This window comes from Neopsephotus bourkii, unplaced genomic scaffold (genome assembly GCF_033783945.1).
Source record: "Neopsephotus bourkii isolate Nb327-2 ecotype Australia unplaced genomic scaffold, CSIRO-AGI_Nbou_v1 NB_1749, whole genome shotgun sequence".
In the NCBI taxonomy this organism is placed as follows: domain Eukaryota; kingdom Metazoa; phylum Chordata; class Aves; order Psittaciformes; family Psittacidae; genus Neopsephotus; species Neopsephotus bourkii.
This window is the reverse complement of record NW_026902223.1, coordinates 6,645,112-6,657,999: the sequence shown is the minus strand read 5'-3', so window position 1 is coordinate 6,657,999 and position 12,888 is coordinate 6,645,112. Positions and strand designations below refer to the sequence as shown.

At 53.2% G+C, this 12,888-nt stretch overlaps 1 protein-coding gene across 1 annotated transcript; it reads right to left on the bottom strand.

Annotated features, from left to right (window-relative positions):
* On the bottom strand, positions 1 to 4,982 carry OTOP3 (otopetrin 3). Its single transcript, XM_061377024.1, has 6 exons — positions 4,531 to 4,982; positions 3,527 to 3,663; positions 2,795 to 2,853; positions 2,328 to 2,446; positions 930 to 1,855; positions 1 to 226 (listed from the first exon to the last, which is right to left on the bottom strand). The coding sequence occupies exons 1-6, from the start codon at positions 4,919 to 4,921 to the stop codon at positions 56 to 58; spliced, it is 1,803 nt and encodes a 600-aa protein (XP_061233008.1). The 5' UTR covers positions 4,922 to 4,982; the 3' UTR covers positions 1 to 55.
* Between the last annotated feature and the right edge of the window lie 7,906 nt (positions 4,983 to 12,888).

Sequence of the window (12,888 nt, the reverse complement as noted above, 5' to 3'; positions counted from 1 at the left end):
CCCTGCACCTTTGTTCACCAGTTCACCCCAGCCCCTTGGTGGCAGTCGGAGTGGGTCAGGCTGTAACATAGACCTCCAGGAGTCCCCCCACGGAGTGCATTCGGTAGAACACCCCCAGGGGGAGGCCGAAGTTCACGATGGCAAACCAGGTGGAGTAGCCGTAAAAGGACTTTTCCAGGCCGTTCTCGAAGACGGGGTGAGCCCCAAATGTGGGAATGACCCAGAGCTAAAGAGGTGGGAGGGAAACAGGAGCAAAGTGAGAGGATGAGAAACCATCTCCTACCTGCGCTCTCATCTCAGCACTCCTAAAGTCATTGTAGGAGTGTTGTAAGAGCATCAGAATCTCCCTGCCAGGGAAGAGAAGGAGCCCCCCCACCAGTTGTGCTGCTGAGACCTTGCTATAAATCAAATCCTATTGAATTCCTAGTGATAGGCTCGTTCTGCCCCAACCAGCTTCATCTTTCTAGAGAATTCCACTGTTTCCTTGGCCAGTGTGTTTTCAGTGGATTAAGGCTGCAGTGAAGATCCATGCTGATTCAAGATCCCAGAGCGCAATGCACGGAATTGGGTGAGTTTTAATCCTGGACACTCACAAAGCCTCACTGCTAGTGCCTCACTTTCCTCCACCTATCTCATGAAACACCCTTAATGATTAAGATAACCTTTTCAGAGGCTAAAATCTTGGCTCATAAGGATTTATCAGCTTTCTGCACCCAGGAAACCCAGCCATACTTGGGTAAAAAAGAGGCCTTATGAGAGTGGGGATGTTAACAGCAAAGCCAACCTTGACTTGCCTCACTGTGGGTTGGAACATGATGGGCAAAGGTTTCCTGTCTGGAATAGCCCAAAAGAAAGCCAAGGAGAGCCCATCTTTATCCCAAGTCACGCTGGCTGAGCCAAGCTATGATGGAGCAGAGAGCAGTACTTACTATGATGTTGCACAAAACCAAGAAGAATGAGATCTCTCTCAGTGCTCTCCTCTTCCAGCTCAGGTGAGAGTAGCTGTGGATATAGGACAGGGAAGCTCTGCGGAGCTCGTGTCCCAGCTCCAGCATGCTCAGTCGCCTCTGGTCACAGGCTTCATGGATCTGCTCTTCTTTTGTGTCTTCCTCTTTGCCGGAGTGTGTGTGCCCCTGTTTGCTGCCTGTTGTGCTTTCCTCTTCCTCAGGTCGCTCTGAAGCTGCTGCATGGTGCCTGGCGTGTCCTGTGTGTCTGGCCTCGGTTATTGCCACCAAGGGCTGCCGGTGAAGCCCATCAATGATGAAGACGTTTTGGGTGATGGTCTGAAGGATGAGGAGGACGGAATAGGACAGGATGAGGCTGTTCAGCAGCTCCCTGGGGTCGGTGGCTACAAGGGCAACAATGGAGAAGTAGGACATGCCGATCTGCCCAAGGGCTGCCCCCATCAGCAGGATCACATCCAGGCTGCGAGTTGGGTTCTTCACTGTGTCCAGCTCCTTCTTTTCCAAGGCATGGATGATCGTCCCAGCCACTGCACCCACGCTCATCAGGGGCAGGAGTACAACGTAGTATGAATAGAACATCACAAAGACCTGGCGGTCCGGGACGGAGCTGGTGGCCTGGATCTGGTACATCATGAAGACACAGATCCCAATGATCACAGCAATGGCACCCAGCAGTGGTCCAAAGACCACCCCCTGCAGCTTGAACTTGTGCTTGACGTGAGGGACGTGGTGGTGGCTGATGCGTCTCCCCACGTTCTTCCACATGACGTACAGCACGGAGCAGCACACGAGGCAGAACTCAGTGTTGAAGGGGTAGAGCAGGATGTAGCCCTTCTGGAAGACTTTGCAGATGGTTGTGTTTGGGCATGTGCATGAGACGGTCTCGTTGCCTGGAGCATGAGAAGAGGAAGGCGACAATTAGGATGGAGATGGCCTGCATTTCATGGCTATCTTGTGTGCAGGCACAACACCTGTCTCTATGTATCTCAGAACCAGAGATCAGTGGGATGTTCAATGATTACATTCGGTCCTCAGGCTGTGAGGATTCAGAACAACAGGGTTTAGCAAATGTCATTTAATCTGTCAAGCTTTTGCTTGCAGTTGACAGATAAATATGAGCAGAAATACTAACATATGTTGGGCTTCTCCTTTCCTAGCTCTCAGTCCCAGGGTTTCATAGCAGAACCCCTCCCTCCAGGTGAAGAGGTTCTCCCCTTGCAGCCCATCTCCTTGAGACAAGCTCCAGTAACAGGAAACGTGTGGCACATGGGGGAGCTGGTTGTGATAACTGGGTCCCTGACCAGACTCTTGCCTCCCTAGGGTTCAGCCTGACACAAGCAGGGGTGTGAGAAGGAGCCTTGCCTGCAAATCGCTGCTCCACCTCACGCAGCTGAGACTCGATCTCCATGTGAATGGTGTCGTTGGTCACGGCCAAGAGCCAGAGCAGGAGGTTGGTGGCTATGGTCAGCATCAGCCCGCACCTGGGAGAAGAGAGAGGAATGGGGAGGCCAACCCACCTCATCCTCCAGCCATAGAGCTGGTCCCTGAGCTGTGCAGCAGGAAGGGATTTGGGGTCAAGAGGGAGCAAGTCCAAGGCTCAAGTGGGGCTTTGGGCTGAAGAAACCAAAGGGAGCTGGTGAGCCCAGATCAGTGGAAGGAGGATGAATGGGTCTGGTCAAGTCTCAGCTTGGTTCTTGCATGATGCAGAATATAGAGAATCAGATGCAGAATATAGAGAGATCAGATGAAGACAGGAGTATTGGAGATTATAAGCAGACAGAAAGGGTTTCTTTAGAGGAATAGAAGGCAGTTTTTCCCCCTCGTTGTACCTGGTGAAGTTGTGCTGCACCTGAATGCAGTCCTTGGAGTGATGCCACAGGAAAAAAGCCTGCAAATAGATAACAATGACATGAGCAGGGTGAAGCTGGCAGCCTGCTGCATGCACAGGGACAGGCAGGCAAGAGGGCATGAGTCCAAGTGGGACCAGCCCTGTCTGTGTGCAAGTGGCATGTGTGCACCTGCATCTCAGTGCTGAGGCATGTGCTGGTGTGTGTGCCTGCACCTAGTGCTGATCTAGGAGATCTGCTGTTCTCTGCCTCTTGTATGTATGTGGTGGTTGCTGCTGAGATGGGAGCGAGTTCACTTTACAGACATGGGTTTGGGGCTGGAAAGAAGGTTGGCACCAGAGCTGCAAATGGTGTGAGATGTTTCTGTGCACAAAGCACTTTGTTGGGGGGATGCATTAGCAAATAGGCTGGGTCTCAGCCTGGTGCAGAGATGTCTTTGGCAGATCTGAAGGTTCCTCTTTTCTTTGATGCTTCAAGACAAACTTGTCTGGATCCTGCAGCACGTCAGGTATCGCTGGAGTGATTTCTTTCTAAGCCTTATTACTTCATCCTTCATCTGGCACGTGAGGAGCCTGATGGTGTGTGATGCTTTAATGCTCATGGGAATGCCTCATGTGCACCCACTTCCCCAAGTCTCCCCATTTTCCCCACCTCTATCTCCTGGGAATGGGACTGAGGGAACAAGCAGGAGTCCAGGAGGGGAACGTGCAATACCTGGGTGCAAATAAAAAGGATTTCAATGCTGGGGAACACGATTTCCACCCTGGATTTGCACTGGATGAGGACCGCGCTGTAGCCGATATGAAACGTGTTCAGGAGGATGCTGAAAATGCCAAAGAGCAGCACTGACCCTGGCAAACAGCAGAAACACCAGTAAATAGATGAAGACGTGTCTGTGGAGCACCTGGGCCTGGCTGGGAACTGGAAACCTCAGGCACCTTTGGAGCTGGAGGCTTTCCCATCTGGAATTCTTACTATCTAGGGAGAAAGAGACAAAGGGGAGCCCGGTGCCTGAACCTGGTTGTGTTTTTGGCAGCACCAGTCTGCAGAAGTTAGGACCCTTTAACTGTTCCTCTCCTTCACCTTGGACGCCTCTCTGCAGCTTTAGGTACTTGGGCACGTTACAGCTTTGCTTCCTTCAGTTCTCCATGCTTAGTTAACACGACTGTGCTAATTAGAAACTCCATCATGGAGCAGAGGCAGGGCTGCTGGGACAAGTGTCACTTCACAAAGTGGGGCAGCTACTGACAGGAGAAAGCCTGGGTGTCAGTGGGATGTGACTCACGGGGCAGGAATCCTCCCCTGCATACAGGGCTGCAGTGATGTTAAACAAGGACGAGGGTGGCACGGGGCTGCTGACGCCCTTGGAGGGTAAACATGGTGGTTCTGCTCCCACTGGGCCAAGTGGCCGTGCCTGAAGCCTTCCCTATGTCTCTCCCATGCTGCTCGGTTGCTGGTGGGAGATGCCTGAGTTGTGCTTTGGGAAGGGACCACAGGGTGAAGATGGGCTGGAGGGTGCTCTGGTTCCTCTGTGGCATCCACCATGCCAATGCCTTCCCCAGCCTATCCCAGTCTCCCCACTGGGAGGTTCCCAATGCCCTAACTACAATCCTCTGTGGCTTTCTAACTTTATTAGTAGAAATAGAAGCATTTCTGTATCTTCTAAGCGCAGGGAAGCAGGGGAAAGGCATGAGGTGATGAACAAAAGCAGAACTTACCCCTAATCCACATGGGCCCTGCATGGGAATCCCGGTACAGCACCGCATGGGGCTGCCGGCTGGTACCCAGCAGGTAGTAGATAATCCAGCACAGACACAAGACCTTGAGGATGGAGAGCAGGATCCAGACATCCGCCAGGGTGATGGCCACGTGGTTGAAGATCATACTGCTGATGAAGGCACTGCCCAGGAACACCACGTTCATGGCCAGCAGCCCCGAGAAGAGCTGCCCTGCTTTCTGAGCTTGCCTGTCCCGCTGCTGCACCGAGGAGCAGTGCCGGTACAGCCAGAACTTCTCATAGTGGATGGTGGAGGCGTCGTGTGGAGCTGATGCTGACCTGTTCTTGCAGTGCTGGCAGGACTTCTGCTTGGTGACTTTGTTGCCTGACATGGCTCATCTGCCTGCTGAACAAAGCGGGGGTTAAAATGGGAAAGGTTGGAGGGGGACATGCTGAGAGCAGAGGTTGTGCTCTGCTGTAAAGCCACTTGTGGGGTGATCTCCATTGCTTGCTCCAAGAGGATGAGGGCGGAAAGGGGTTGGTCTTTAGCCCAGATTTGGTGTTAAACACTTCTTGGTAGGCAGAGTCATTGCAAGGCACTGGGAAAAGGCCCTGGCATGGTTTAGTGTGGGGTGTCCCTTGCCCATGGCAGGGGGTTGGAACTGGATGATCTTAAGGTCTTTTCCAACCCAAACCATTCTGTGATTCTGCCAAAAGCTGTGCAGGGATACCTGCACTGAAATGGGTATTTGATGTCTCCGCCTTGCCCCACCACTGCTGGAAGCTGTTGGGACCAGAAGCGCCCAAGCAGCTCCCACACTCACCTTTGCCAGCCCTGGATTCAGGTTTCCTGCTTTCCCTTTGTCGCTGGAAGGATCGGGTGGATGCACAGAGCAAGCTCAGACCTGCTCTAGAACTCAAAGAGTTTGGGTGTGTTTGATGGGTCCGACCTCTCCCGTGTGCTTTTGGACTGAGTTCCACCACGCTTCTTGTATGGTGCACAGATGATGGCAGAGCTGGAGAGCGTTAAGAGGTCTGTGAGTCTGAGCCAAGCTGCTGGGGAAAGCTCCAGCCTCCCACCCGGATGGGATGAGCCCAGGGACAGAGTTAATACCTGCTTAGTTGTTCTTATTCTACTTGTAACACAGAGCTATGGGCATGCCAACACAGAGGGCTTGAGGGACTGGCCCAATCGACATCCATAGGCTGGGAGCTTTTCTATCCAGCTTTTGGAATCATCTCAGTTAGGACCATATTGCCCATGAGAGAGAAATCTATTTGATCACACACAGCAACCAGGCAAGATCAGCCTCTCTTATACATACAGCATAAGGAAAGGTGCCTTCACTCCAGGGAGTGACCCTGTGGTAGAGGATGGCTGGGGGGAAGGCAGCCCCTGAGATGTGTTTGAGGGAAATATATGTACATAGTTGCCTTATATATATAATATAATAGGGCTTTAAGGGAGAATTTGTCTGAGAAAGGGTTGAGATTGAATGTTTCCCTCTTATTTTGCCATGCTCTGAGGTGCTCCATCTCCCTTTGTTCCCTGGGTATTCACTGCACCTCTGTCGGTGCAGCTTGATCCTAAACTCTTCCCCATTTGATTCCAACACTCTCTGAACTGAGTAGCACAGGAGCAACCTCCCTCCCTTCCCCTATGGCTTTAACTCCCCTGCTTTGCAGCCAGGGGAGGGAGGGGAGAAGCCATAAATCACAGCTGCAAACCCATCAGGCGGACCCCAAGTGCCTGGACAAGGCTGCACCCAGCCCCTTGATCCTGCAGCTGTGTGAGCATCCAAGCCCCAGCCCTTACCTCCTGCAGCCTCCTGCCGAGTGGGAGCAGCCCCTGGGTTCAGCCGATGGTCAAACCACTCCCCAAGTGCCACCAGGATGCTCCTAAGCCTTTGCAGCAGCCCAAGGAGCCAGGACGGAGCTGTTGGGAGCCGGGGCTGCTCCGGCTAAACGTGGCCTCTGCTCCCAACCCATTGATTTTTTTCCTTCTTCCCTTCCACCTTGTTTACTCTGGGTCTATTATTGTCATTACATTAATTACTCAGTGAGAAGCTCTCAGCTCTGCCAAGGGCAGCCAATGGGGATCAGCTCCTTTGTACACTTGCTGCGTTGGCCCATGTTAAGGGCCTTGGCACAGGATGTGCCAGTTGGTAAACCCACAGAGCTGTGGTGACTAATGTGTGCCACGATTAGCTCCGTTCTCACCTGAGCCTCCTGGCACAGGCTTGAGCTGGGAGTGCTTGGCTGGAATCCACTCCATTGGGTTTAGGTGGATCCCAAGGGGTTTTTCCTCCAGTGTCCTTTTTGCTTTTACCCAGGGCACAGATACCCGAATTGACCCAAAATGCAAAGCTCATCCAGGATAGATGCAGGGGTGATGCCAATTTGATGCACTTATGGCAGAGAGGTTGCTTCTTTTGGGGGTGATAGCCGCATCCTACTAATGCTGAGTTCAGAGATGGACCCTTGTGTGCAAACCATTGTGTTAAGGATGCTTTAGGTCGAAGGTGTCTCTGTTCACTCTCCTGTTGGAGGGCAAACTGATTTCTATGACTCTCTGGTGAGCTGATTCCCTCGATTTTGTTATTGGCAATGGAGGACTTGGCACTCCTGGCTGACTTGGGGAGCCCAGAGGGTCCATCAGGAGAGGATGGGGCTCTCCATGGAAGGAGTTTGCGTGTCCCAGGATGAACCCCAAGCCCTGTGGCTCTTGATGGCAAACAGGTGATTGGGAGTTCAGAGCCACGAAACCCATTCCCAGAAGCTGATTAGGGGCAGGAGTGGGTGGTGGAGCACAGGTTATCGTGCATGGGGATGTGACGAAAGGGATGGAAAACAAGAGGGAAAGGGGCCCATTGCCCTGGGTGAGAGCACCCGCATTGACTGCCTGCCTAAGCCCCTGCAGTGCCCTGCTGGAGCCGGGGCACTGACCTGGGGTGGTTTTCATGAATACCCAGAGCCAGATCTGCTCTGCCTTTCCCCATAGCATCAGCAGCTCCAGCCTGCTTGGACAGCCCTGTCCTCGCTTTGATGCTCTGAGAGCAATAGGGCTCTCCTTCCTCCAGACCCCATTCTAGAGATAAACAATGATCTGGGGTCCCCCAAGAGCTATTTGGTGGTGTCTGCGTTGAGCAAAGCCAGTGATTTACATGCAAGACATTAACAAACCTGACTGGTTTTCAGTGCTGTGGTCCTACACTGGGGTGATCGTGCAGAACTGGGAAATGGAGGCCAGGAGTTATAGATTGGAAAGAACCCTTAAGGTTATTTGGGTCCAACTGCTCCCCAGTACTGCCAAGGCCATCACTAACCTATGTCTCTATGTGCCACATCCACACAGCTTTTAAATACCCCCAGGGACGGTGACTGCAGCCCTGCCCTGTCCCAATGCCTGAGCACCCTCTGGGGAAGGAATTGTTCCTCAGCTCCATCTAAACCTGCCCTGGTGCAGCTTGAGGCCGGTTCCTCTTGTCCCATCCCTTGTTCCTTGGGAGCAGAGCCCAGCCCCTCCTGGCTCCATCCTCCTCTCAGGCACTTGTAGGCAGTGATCAGGTCCCCTCTGAGCCTTCTCCACACTGAACCCCCCAGGTTCCCTTCCCCATCACCCCTGTGCTCCAGGCCCTGCTCCAGCTCCATTCCCTTCTCTGGCCCTGCTCCAGCCCCTCAATGTCTCTCTTGCAGTGAGGGGCCCAGAGCTGAACACAGGATTCGAGGTGCAGCCTCACCAGTGCCCAGTGCAGGGGCACAATCCCTGCCCTGGTCCTGATCCAGACCCGGATGCTGGTGGCTTCTTGTCTACCTGTGCACAAGCTGCTCGTGTCCAGCTTCTGTTGACCACCACCCCCAGTTCCTTTCCTGCCAAGCAGCTTTCCAGCCACTCTTCCCTAAGCTCGGAGCGTTGCAGGGATTTGCTGTGACCCAGGTGCAGAACCCAGCACTGAGCCTTGTTGAACCTCATCCCATCGGCCACAGCCCACTGATGCAGCCTGTCCAGATCCCTCCCTAGAGCTTTCCTGCCTTCCAGCAGATCAATGCTCCCAACTCGAGGCCACACTGAGGGTGCACTTGATCCCCTCATCCAGATCATTGATAAAGACATGGAACAGAACTGGCCCCAACAGTGAGCCCTGGGGAGCATCACTTGTATGTATGGAATATGCATATATTGAATGGATTTAACTGCATTCACCAGCACTCTTTGGGCTCTGCCATGCAGCCAGTTCCTTCCCCAGTGAACAGTACCCCCTCCCAAGCCATGAATAGCCAGTTTCTCCAGGAGAATGCAGGAGTCTGAATATATCCCATGGAGAAGAAGTCTCTGTGAACCTGGAGGTTTTCCATAGAACCACATTCCTTTAAGGATGGGGCTGAAATCAGACGCTGGGGCCTGTTGTGCCCCAGTGGTTTTGCCAGGGTGCATCTGGGCTGCAAAGATGAAGCATCCTTCCTTGCCTGCCTTGCTCTCCTCTGTCTTTGGAGCTAAGACTGAATCCAAAAGAGCTGTACAGCCCTGGGAGACTGCTTAATCCTCCTAGCGTGGCCTTTCTGTTGAAGAAGAGGAGCTGTTTAACTTGAACGTGTTGACACAAGTTTAACCAAGTCATTGAGCAAGCAAGTGCGCAGGAGAGGGGTGGGAAGGGAGAGGATAAGTTGAACTCACTGCATTGACTGAGCACGTAAATCACTGCCCCGCAGAAGCTGCCTTTACCCAAGAGCTGTGAGAAAGCTGCTTACAGTAGGAGCGATGTTTGCCCCTCTGCTATCAGCAGCATGCTTATTAATGGCCTTATCTGTGCACTTAAGCAGTGATAGCAGCCAGGCTGGGCCAAGCGGATCTGTAAACAGGACCCTGGGAGGAAGGAGGTTCATGTTTGCCCAAAGGCCACCACGAGCCCTGGGACCAGCTCACACCCTTCCTTCTCCTCCGATAACCACGGGGTGACGTCTCTCCAGGGCACCATGGGCAGCAGGAGGTGAGCTGTGCTGCAGCACCATGGGAGCGGATGGGCTCCATAGGGATGCTCATGAAGCATGGAGCCGGTGGTCCTCAGAGGAGGTCGCTTCAGCCTCCTGCCACCATCGTTGGTCAGAACCATTACCTTGCTCCAGGGGATGTGCACCTCCTGCCCTGGCTCCCAGCACTCCAAAGAGCCAGTGCTGCAAACCCTCATCTCCAGCCTTGTGACCTCCTCAATGCATCCCCTTCCCAGCTGCGCATTGACAGATAATGATTAACTCGGATTCCTGGCCTGTCCCGGGCACACCTCGCACCCAATCACCCAGATAAAACGTTTATTTATCTTTTTTCACCTAATAAAACAAAACTCGCCCTCAAATAACAGATGAGTCAGCAGCAGAGGAGGGGATGGGAAACCCTGGTCGCGGTGGGACGGTGACTCAGTCCTGACTTTGGCTATGGCCTCCCCGGCTCAGTGATTCCTCATCTGCTCTTTGTCTCTTTCCCTTCTGTGGTTCCTACTGGTGGGGTGCAGTGCTTGCACCAAACCCCTGCAGCACAGCAATGCTCAGATCCCTGGGAGGCCAAGGAGGTTTTGCTATCAAAGCACATGAGAATGAAAGCCCCAGCAAGAAGTGAGAGCCCCAGGGCAGCCCTTTGCTTTCCTGTAGCTCTTTATTTAAACAGGCACCCTGAATCACAGCATTGTCCCCATTCCCCATCCCCTCATGTGGGTTTGATCTCTGCTCCATCACTGATGCAATGGCAGGAGCAGTCAGCAGGATGCTGTTGGTGGCCTCAGGGCCCAACCTCATTCTCTGCTCTGATGCAGGCTTTTGGTTCATGCAGCTCCTGTGCCTCAGTTTCCCTCCTTCCAGGCATGGAAGATGGATCCAACAGCAGTGTTTTTCCGCAGGGATCTGTCATGAGGACGTGTGTACAAAGGACAAAGTGGGACCCCTTCATGTTACTCAGATACTCTGTGCTTGGGGGGTTCTCCTGATCCATAAAACTCTGTGAGGGAGAGATGTCCCCCTCTTTAACTGAGCTGTATCCTGGATCCGTAGTGAAGGGGGTAGTGATGGAGCAGCCAGCATCAGTGCCAGCACCCTGCCATTACAGAGTCCCAGGGGAGGGCATGAACCCATGCAACCAGGATAGGGCAGAGCCTGCTCCAGGGGTGCACCCAGATCTGGGTGCTGAGCCTGGGACACTGGCTGCACTGAGGAGTTAGTTGCCCAGGGATTTCTTTGCACATTAACTGACCAAGAGCTGTTACACGCTAATAGACAGCCCTGGAGCACACAACAGGGTCCATGCTTGCAGTGCTTTCTAACGGCTTGGGATGGATTATTTTGCCTTCTGGACTTGTGGGTGCTCACTTTCCCTCTGTCCCCTCTCTTGGGTATATAGGCACGGTTCACTGATGGCTGCTTCCCTGCCTGCTGCCTTCCCAAGATGCATGGATGTGGCTGAAGGGCACAAGAACACAGCCCTTGTTTGGAAACCCATCATCCCTGTCTTGCAGCCTGGAGGTGATCAGGTAAGCAGGGGGTCCCCATCGGTTTACCCCAGTACCACTGCTTGTGGCTGTGCATTGTGTTTCCTACAGACCCACCATCCTGAAGTGACTGATCTGGGATTCCTGCCTGTATCAGCGCTGCTTGGGCTCCTGTGGGGTTCTCCTTACACCCATCCTGGGTTGTTTAACCCCAGATGCGCTCCTATAGTCACTGCCCAGAGCAAAAGAGCAGCTCAAGCTCTGCCCTGGGAACCTGGAACCAGGCACCAGCACATGGAGGAAAGCCCAGGGATGGAGTAGGTGATTACAAGTGCTCTCTGCCCCTGTCAGAGCCCAGCAGCTTGGGCTGAAACAATGTGCAGGGGTGTACGTAACGCTGACGTCTGTGTGCCATTTACGTCTCTCTCCCGACTCCATCCGGGGCTCCTGCAGTTGAAATTCATCAGGCTTTTGTCTTAGGGAAGGGGAAGTTTCCTTTATCTTCACCAGATCAATGGTTAAAAATAGAGCGAGGCCTTTGCAGGGCCAGTGGGGCTGGGAGCGGGGTCAGACCAGCGCAGGCACCGGTCCCTGCTGGTTTGGGGATAGGTGTGCAGGGGAAAGGTGCTTTGGAACGCGTGAACCGGCAGTCGGGGATGCTGGGTGGCAAACTGCATCGCTCCGTGTCAAGTGCCACGGTTTCAATGTGATTATTATCTATCCTTGGTGGATGCACACACGTCCATAGGCAAAGGCTTGATGATTTCTGCCACCCCTGCAGTGTTCTTTATTGGGATGATAACCCCTGATAGGACAATAAACCCTTTATTGGAACAGCAAACCCCGATGTCTCAGGGTACACACAAAGCTCATCTGTGCCGCTTTGGCCCCCTCCCGACCCACCAGCATGGGCTCCACTTGGAATCTGGGGCCATTTCCACCTCCCACAGCCCAAGAGTCCTGCTCTGGAAGCCTCCTCCATCATAGAGTGGTTCATGGAGAGCTGCAGGCACCCAGATACCTGTGTTGGGGCCCCATTGCTCCATACCCTGGGGCTGTGCTCACAGCCTCGGAGCACACACAGGGCTGAGGGTGCAGCACAAGCATCCCTTCAGAGACCAAATTTGCCATGGCATTGGGCTGAGTTCTGAGCCGCAGGGCACAGGAGGTCCCTTCAGGAGGTCAGAGTTGCAGTGAAAATCAATAAATAACATACAAAAATATCCAGGTATTTTAAAAAATCATTATCTATTTAAAAAAACAGAAACCCCAATCTCTTGAACATTCCCCACTCTACATTCCCCATACAAGCTTCATGCTGCTTGAGCCCGGATGCAGGAAAACTGGGATCAAAAGTGTGCTTCGAGCAATCCTCTATGAGGGCCAGCCCAGGACCATATGCACATCTCTCCTGTAGAACGACCTGCCCCTTGGGAAGAGGAGGCAATCCCGCTCGGCAGCAGTGATGCCTCCTTGGAGAGGAAGGAAAACAGCAGAGGCTGGTACAGGGAAGGTCGATATAAATGGGTAATACAGAGAGGAAGGATTCAAAGGATTCCCAAAGCCTTTGGTGGTCACTGGTTTGGTTTTCACATCTCTGCAGGGCAGTGATTTCTGACTGGCCGTACCAGAAGCTGAAGTGGTTTCATTTCCTTGCCTTCCACGCCTGTGTTAGCCCCTCAGGCAGGCACTGAGTGTCCAAGGGGACCAAGCCCCCACTGGAGGGTCCATCAATGGCATGGAGTGAACAGGCTTTTAAGCAGGAAGGTGAGTCTCTTTATGAACCAAGGGTAGTCACCATGACCCTGCTGTGGACACCGTCCTTGCTTTATCTTTGGAGCTTTAAGAACATCACACACACACACACATGCACATCCACACACGAG

Bases quoted from the DNA above. Each gene is read 5' to 3' on its own strand.
- OTOP3 (XM_061377024.1), bottom strand. From the start codon at position 4,921: ATGTCAGGCAACAAAGTCACCAAGCAGAAGTCCTGCCAGCACTGCAAG. The intron at 1,856-2,327 runs GCAAGGCTCCTT...CTCATGCTCCAG, and splicing joins GGTGGAGCAGCGATTTGCAG to GCAACGAGACCGTCTCATGC. The intron at 227-929 runs GTAAGTACTGCT...CCACCTCTTTAG, and splicing joins TGGTTTTGTGCAACATCATA to CTCTGGGTCATTCCCACATT.